Raw genomic sequence first — 7,260 nt, 5'->3', positions numbered from 1 at the left:
GTTCATAAGGTTCTACAAGTAGCAACAAATACTATTTCTTTAACATGTCGGTAGTAAATTATTATTAATATTTAGAAACATTTTTAAAGTAAATGCTTTTACTTCTATACATAAAACCAATCGCCTATTTTTCTACAAACAACGAAAGGATTTATATCTGGCAACTCTAGATCACTGTTAGAAAGGGACACAGCGGACACTTGTAGCCATCTCACTTGGCTTCAATTTTATATTGCGTACAACAAGACTCTTACGCCCTTAGCAAAAGGTTTAATTTTCTTTATTTTAACTGCAAGATGAACAGATAGAAGTCTATCTTGTTGTATGTAGTAGTTATTACATCCATAATTTTTCCTTACTTAATCTTTGACCGTTTGGTTCTTAATATTTACATTTATGGCAAGGTCTTTTTATCAATCAAGGGTCTTATTACAATCAGCTGGAACATTTTTTTTGGTTTTATTAAAGTATAACATGATTTCACTGTGCCTTAATGAAAAACTAGTGCAGATTTAAATCTATTTCAAAACGTTAATAAACTATCAGTATAACGTAGCTGTTTTCTTTAAATTATTAGTTTTTACTAATTTACTTCCAGTCTTTCATTATTAAAACTTGTATGATTTTTCTTTATGTGTTTAAATTATATTTATAATCTATAAACAGAGATTGCTTGTACATTTCTATTATCTGTGGTCACAGTTACTCTTTGCCACGCTGCTGTCTGTCTCCTCGATTCGGCTTCTTTCCGTTTTTAGTTTGTATTTATTCGTAATACTTATCATTAATTACTTTTAATAGCTAAATGTTAAGGATATTTTGGTAATGGATAAATAAAATATTAAAAATGAAGTCCGTTGTGGCTTACGTGCGCAGTCTCCTTGGTTGGTGCGACACTGAACAATCGTTGAGAACAAACTTGAAACGAGACAGGTATGGATGTGACATTTCTTGTTTACAACGTTAACAATTGTTAAAAAATGGCGGTAAAGCTTTTGAGTTTCAGATAAACGTGGATAAAAATATAACCACAACATGTACAAAGTACCGTTACGGCTTGCTTCGAAGTTTTGGATGTCGGTACAATTTTATTGTTGTTATGAATGTATATATGTTTCACAAGAATAACGTTACATGGATTGCAGGACGGATGGGGATTCCTCGTCTGATGATGATTTGCCGTCATTAAAAAGGTTCAGACAACTGAGGAAGACAAATTTTCCAGATGTCACGCCAAATTACGGTAAAACAATTTGCAATTATTTATTTGACCTTCATTTAAAGCAGTCTTAAATTACTTAAACTTTCCTGAGACATTTTTATAACTATATTATTTTACGGCTATTACTCACGTCTTCTACTTTCCGGTGACGGCATCGACCAGTTTCAGACCCTGCGGGGGTTGTTTCGCGGTCGCGTCGCGCATCACACTCAGTGTAGAAAAATATAAAATTAAATAACAAAAATAAACAATAAACAATTTGCATTTGTTACAGATGTTTCAGACATAATGAGTGTTAAACCAACTAAGAATGTTAGATATGTACCAATTCAGTTAGAAACTGGTCACCCTAGTACTTCAACACCTAATGTATTGCCTGTTAAACCACCAAACCGGTACAGATTAGTATCAGATATATCTGGAGATGCCAATAAAAATGGTTCAACATATTTATTGAAACCTAAAGTTGCCAGCCCTGTGCGACAGGTGGTGCAAGCTGTGATAGATGATGATGATGATGATGAAAATCCAAAGGTAAACTATAAAAGAAATTTAACTTCATATATTTTATAAGTGTTAAAAACACTACACATTGTATTTAATATTTTTAACATACTATTTCATATTTATCCTTATAGCGATGTAGAAATTCAAAGATATGTGAAGTTAATTCACAGTGGGCTAGTGTTAACTAAGGTCTTAGCTTAGCTGATGATGGCATGTAAAATATTATGTTTTATGCTTCTTAACAGTTTCACAAACTATTTGTTGAATTTTATTCATATTATGTTTGTTTTAGGTATCTCTGGTTGAAAATAAACCAGAAAACAAAAAAACAGTATACATTAATTTAGAGGAAGACGAAATAGATAAAGAAGATGATGTTATTCTGGTCAGAGAAGTATCTCCACAACCAGCAAAGCAATACAAATATGTCCTGGCTAATAGTGAGGAACCCGAGTCCAGAAGTAATAAACAGTACTACAGGCTTACGAAACTTAAAGAAAAAGAGGAAAAAACATCACCGAAAAGCCATAACTTGAAAACATATGGGGGCATCAACAAATCTTACAAGAAAGTTACTCCTCTACCCAATTGGATGCAAAAACAAAATCTCAATCTCTCCCCGAAAAGAAGTAGATTCACAAACTTGAATGGAAACGGTAGAACAATGCTGTCTGAAGTGTTTAACTTGCATGAGAAACGTAATTATCAAGAATTAATAAAGCGCGTTGCGAGCGGCACTGCACCTTTCACTTTTAACAAACCGGTGGACATAATAAATTTAGCAGAAGAAACTGCATCATTCCGCAACACTTTGAAATCACAGAAACGGTCATTGAATGAATTAATTTCATTGGAAAAAGATCTAAATGTAAACAAGGAGAGTCAGGATTCACAAGAATATGACCCTATTACGGTGGCTTCACTTAATCTGACAGATTCTGACGTTGAAGTTGTACCCTCCGAGTGTTCAACATCCTCTTCAACGAGAATAGCTCCTGTTAATTCATTGCGTGACTCTTTACACGGCAAAGACATCGCAGCCAAAGACTGGCTACCTAAGTTAAATGATAAATATAAAAAGAGAAAAGAATACACGAATCAAAAATTGGAAAATGCCCGTCGGGAGTCCGATATCATATCCAAAGTAAACCATGAACAAAGTATAGCACTAATAGCTAATAAGTTTAAATATGAATTGAGTTTACCGGACAGTTTGATAGAGGAAGTTCCCGCAACTCCAGAGTTCCCTAAATTGAGTCCGGAAGAGGAGCAACTGGTCAAAAAGGCTCTAGGTCCGGGGCCATTGGACCAGGTGCTCGTGCAGAAATTCCGTATGAGTATCCGTAGGTGAGTTCTAACAACATATTTCTCCAGTTTTAATTAAAATTGTTTATGAAGTTTATAAATATATAAAATTGTTTGAAGGCGAGATCTACAAACATTATCTGGACTGAACTGGCTGAACGATGAGGTGATCAACTTCTACATGGAGCTGATAACCGAGCGCAGCGAGCAGCGCCCCGACCTGCCCAAGATACACCACTTCAACACCTTCTTCTACCCCAAGCTGATGCGCCAGGGACAAGCCGCCTTGCAGAGATGGACTAAGAAGGTAACCTTAGTGGAATTCAGTACAAAGGAGACAATATAGGAAATCAATTCAAACAATTTTAACTTCATAAGACTGTAATCAGTTTTATTAAAAATAGGCCTGTTTCATCTAATTAAACATTAAAACTTTTCACAACAGATCTATAGACAGAAAGTGGCATTGCCAACATGAGAAATATGTCAATATAATATTTAATTTCTATTAAGCAGACTTTTGCCTGTGACTCTGTCTTTGGTAGTTAAAAAAAATGATTAATAGCCTAATTTGTTCATCCAAATGTCCTATATTTATGTTAAATTTCATAGAGACTGTTACCACATTAAAATTTATTTTAATCTCTTAAGTCTCTGCTTTAGTTTGAATCTAAATAGAGACAGAGTGAGGTGTGAGCGCGGTGGTATGTGCAGGTGGACATATTCTCGAAAGACATAATCCTGGTGCCGGTGCACCTGGGCGTGCACTGGTGCCTGAGCGTGGTGGACCTGCGCGCGCGCCGCGTGGCCTACCTCGACAGCATGGGCGGCTCCAACCAGCCCTGCCTGGACGCGCTGCTGCAGTACCTGCGCGACGAGCACCAGCACAAGAAGGGGCAGCCCTTCGACGATAAAGGCTGGAAGACTGAGAACCTAAAGGTGTGCATTTTCAGTGATACAATTAAAATTGATTTAGTTTTCGAACTTCTGGACTGTTTTCATCATCTATATCTGTTCGTTTTTATTTATATTTTATTCAGTTTTCGGCCGCGACTCTAATCGCATAGTATTAAAAAATAAAAATGAGTAGCCTATGTGTTTTTCCACACTATGCTCTACATCTATGTCAAATTTCACCCAGATCCGTCTAGGCTATAAACTCTAACAAAACATTTAAACTTTCGCATTTATTATTAAGTAAGAGTTATTATTTACAAGTTCATGCCAACGAATTAAAAAAGCAAAAGTGAGTAGCCAATGAGATCTTCCAGGCTTTACACTTATACTAAATTTCATCAAGTTTAGTATGTTTTGAATAGATGTTTAAATGGCAGGCAAGTTTACATACAATTTGAATTGTCATTTGTGTTTGTTGTAAAAACAGGATTGTTTGTTTGTTCGCAGAACATCCCGCAGCAGATGAACGGCAGCGACTGCGGCATGTTCGCGTGCACGTTCGCGGAGTTCGCGAGCCGCGACGCGCGCTTCAGCTTCGCGCAGGCGCACATGCCCTACCTGCGCCGCAAGGCCGCGCTCGAGATCCTGCGCGCGCGTCTGCTGCTCTGACTCTGTGCCGTGCTGTGCTGTGCCGTGCCGTGCCGTGTCGCGTCGCGTGTGCAAGTGATTGTGAACAGGGAATATTTCAACTCAAATCAACATTGCTGAATAATAAAATCTCAAACATTTATAATTACAATCCCCGTAGAAATGCTTCTTTAATATACACAAATTACATTAAACAAAGCTTTATGGTTCATAGTCAATCAAATTTAACACTGGTATGCTGATAAGAATTACGAAAATAATATAAATTTTATTCAAATAAACAAGAATAAAATTAAACAATCAAAATTGGTTCTATCAAATATTCTGCAGGAGAAATATCAATTAAGTTTCTGTTGGACAACAGGTAATTAAAAATAACTTCCACCAATTTCTGTTATTAATAATAGTGTTATTAACTGTGTTAATTTATTATAGTTTCTGATTACATAAATTTAATGCTAATTAATCTAATTATAATTTCAATAGTTAAAATTCCTATAAACATTGTAAATTATGCAAATTTGTTCAAAATCCTTTCCAAAATTAAATTTCCATGTATGGGGTAGGTTGTCTTGGAAAAAATAGATGCAGCTTGCAAAGCAGTTTAATTGAATACCATGAAACTGTACAGTCAGGGCCCTTCCACATTGTTCCACTTACAAAAACAAATGCCTCGGTTCTTGCAACGACACAAACAAATAAGCAATAAGTTGTGTATATGATGGGTAATAATAAAAAGCTGTGTTTCACTAACTAAACATTTTTCGTACACACTTTAAAGCTGTTTCATTGGTTTTCCATGTCTCAATGCATACAAAAAAATCATACTAAAAGCATTTTAAATGGACCACCAGATTCCCTTATTGTAATTAAAATTAAACAGAAAATTATTTTTTGGCGATGAAAAAGCATAACTAAATTCTTTTAAAAAATTCCTGGCTGTGTTTAATAAATGTCCTGTTCATGAACAAATTTTTTAAATTAAGAAAATTGTAAATAGTAGTTAGGTTTATAGGAATATTGTCCTTCAGTTGGCTTTTTAAATCAAAAGCCCTTTAAATTTAGCTGATATACAATGATAAGAATTTCTCTTAAATCCATAAATCTTTAATTTGTTTTAATATTGTCAAAGCATATTTTTTTTCCAACTTTGTATTATTCAAGATTAACAATGTTGAAAATACATCTTTGTCCATGAATACATAATGTTACATAATTTAGTTTATCTGAAAATAAAATAAACTTAATTTTCATATCTATAAAGGTGTATTCACAAAGGTATTGTGTTTAGTAACTTTGGTTGATTTAAAAAATAATAATTTTGTTTAGATTATCTTCAATGAACTGTATGAAGTATAAATTACAAACAAGAATGTAAAATAAATAATTATAACTTTTGACTGCATAATTATGAACCCATTTGTCTTTAGGTTGATAAAGTTTTGACAATTTGACAGAACTAATGTTAATCAATAATTAGTGACAACTGTGAGATCTAAATATTGTAGTTATCAATTTTCAATGAAAAGGGTTACTTAAAATTGTTATGGCATGCATGCATTAGTGATTGTTAACAGACTTTCCAAAAGGTTATCTCTTGTATTTGTTTCCTTTTCTGAATTACATTTTCTTGGTAATTGACTAAATTTGTCCAAAAGTTGTGCATATAAACAGCATTTTTATATAAAAAAGTATTTTAATTTCGCTTTTTACAATATAAGTTCTAACATTTCATCCTTTGGATTTCCATGAATTTCTTTCATTTGAATAGGAAATTAATAACTGTTGTACAGAAGCTGCTGGTAGCCAACTTTGCATTTCAAGTTATTAAGTTAAACAATTGTGGTAAAAGTGTATGAAACTTAAATATTAAGTGGTATGTAATTCTCTAGCAATTAATTTAAATAAATTATAAATATTTTCACTAAATCTCTTTCCACATGTCGTTTGTATTTATTTCCTTGTGTTTTGTAAGTTTATGACAAAATCCACTGTCGCCGTAATTCCATACAATGACCGTTGATTTTAGAAATGAAAAATAATAATTGTCATGTTTTGTAAATAATTTTTTGTTACAATAAACTTTAATACTTACAAAATATTTGTTTTGTATCATTTTAACTGAAACAATTTAACAATATGACTCACAACACAATTCAATACTGATAGAGACCAAAATTTCAGAAATAATACGCTCACATTACAACATTAGTAATCCATTTTACAATTACACTCTTATATTTCCACTGCCTACAGTTCTTCAATAGTCGTCTAAATTTCTTTATTGTAGATTTTCTCGTACATAATATACAATGAAAGTCTACCTTAATTTCCAATCCCCACTTAAATGTAAGTAATGCGTAAAGAACGAGTAGAGGTTAGTCGCTGAGTCTGATGAGGCGCAGCTTGCCCGCCTGCAGCAGCACCACGCCCGAGTCGTTGTCGCCGCCGCAGTACCGCGACGACGAGAACACAGAGATCAGCTTGCCGCGCAAGTTGCACTGCACATAATAACAAGCTGTTGAACAGCTCGCATGTTTTTTTTGTATATAATATAAGGTGGCAAACGAGCAAGCGGTCACCTGAATCCACCGAAATGGAAAGCGACCGCTGCCCATAAACATTCGCAATTGCAGATGCGTTGCCTACCCTTCATTGACGGACGAGAACACGCACGTAAA

General features: G+C 34.3%; 2 protein-coding genes across 3 annotated transcripts in view; one reads left to right on the top strand and one right to left on the bottom strand.

The window, feature by feature from the left end:
* The first annotated feature begins 690 nt into the window (after positions 1 to 690).
* LOC106101395 (sentrin-specific protease 1-like) lies at positions 691 to 5,014 on the top strand. 2 transcript variants are annotated; one of them, XM_013280624.1, is made up of 8 exons: positions 843 to 933; positions 1,007 to 1,076; positions 1,146 to 1,243; positions 1,497 to 1,756; positions 2,022 to 3,076; positions 3,155 to 3,341; positions 3,749 to 3,973; positions 4,439 to 5,014. In XM_013280624.1, exons 2-8 carry the CDS (start codon positions 1,036 to 1,038, stop codon positions 4,598 to 4,600), a joined length of 2,028 nt encoding a protein of 675 aa, XP_013136078.1. In that variant the 5' UTR covers positions 843 to 933; positions 1,007 to 1,035; the 3' UTR covers positions 4,601 to 5,014. The 2 variants fall into 2 exon arrangements, with proteins under 2 accessions (XP_013136077.1, XP_013136078.1); XM_013280623.1 differs by lacking the exon at positions 1,007 to 1,076 and having other exon boundaries at positions 691 to 933; positions 4,439 to 5,013.
* A 1,943-nt stretch (positions 5,015 to 6,957) lies between these two features.
* LOC106101268 overlaps positions 6,958 to 7,260 on the bottom strand; it is a 4,111-nt gene continuing 3,808 nt past the window's right edge. The window contains exon 4 of the mRNA XM_013280433.1: positions 6,958 to 7,108. Within this exon, the coding sequence (XP_013135887.1) occupies positions 6,958 to 7,108 (151 nt within the window). The remainder of the gene's footprint in view (positions 7,109 to 7,260) is intronic.

The sequence above is a fragment of the Papilio polytes genome, unplaced genomic scaffold (genome assembly GCF_000836215.1).
Source record: "Papilio polytes unplaced genomic scaffold, Ppol_1.0 DF823991.1, whole genome shotgun sequence".
Taxonomy (NCBI): Eukaryota; Metazoa; Arthropoda; class Insecta; order Lepidoptera; family Papilionidae; genus Papilio; species Papilio polytes.
Note: the sequence above shows the minus strand (reverse complement) of the source record. Positions and strands in the feature narration are given on the sequence as shown.

Coding starts and splice junctions, on each gene's coding strand:
- LOC106101395 (XM_013280623.1), top strand. CDS start 848: ATGAAGTCCGTTGTGGCTTACGTGCGCAGTCTCCTTGGTTGGTGCGAC. Junction 3,077..3,154: donor TTCCGTATGAGTATCCGTAG/GTGAGTTCTAAC, acceptor AATTGTTTGAAG/GCGAGATCTACAAACATTAT. Junction 3,342..3,748: donor TGCAGAGATGGACTAAGAAG/GTAACCTTAGTG, acceptor TGGTATGTGCAG/GTGGACATATTCTCGAAAGA.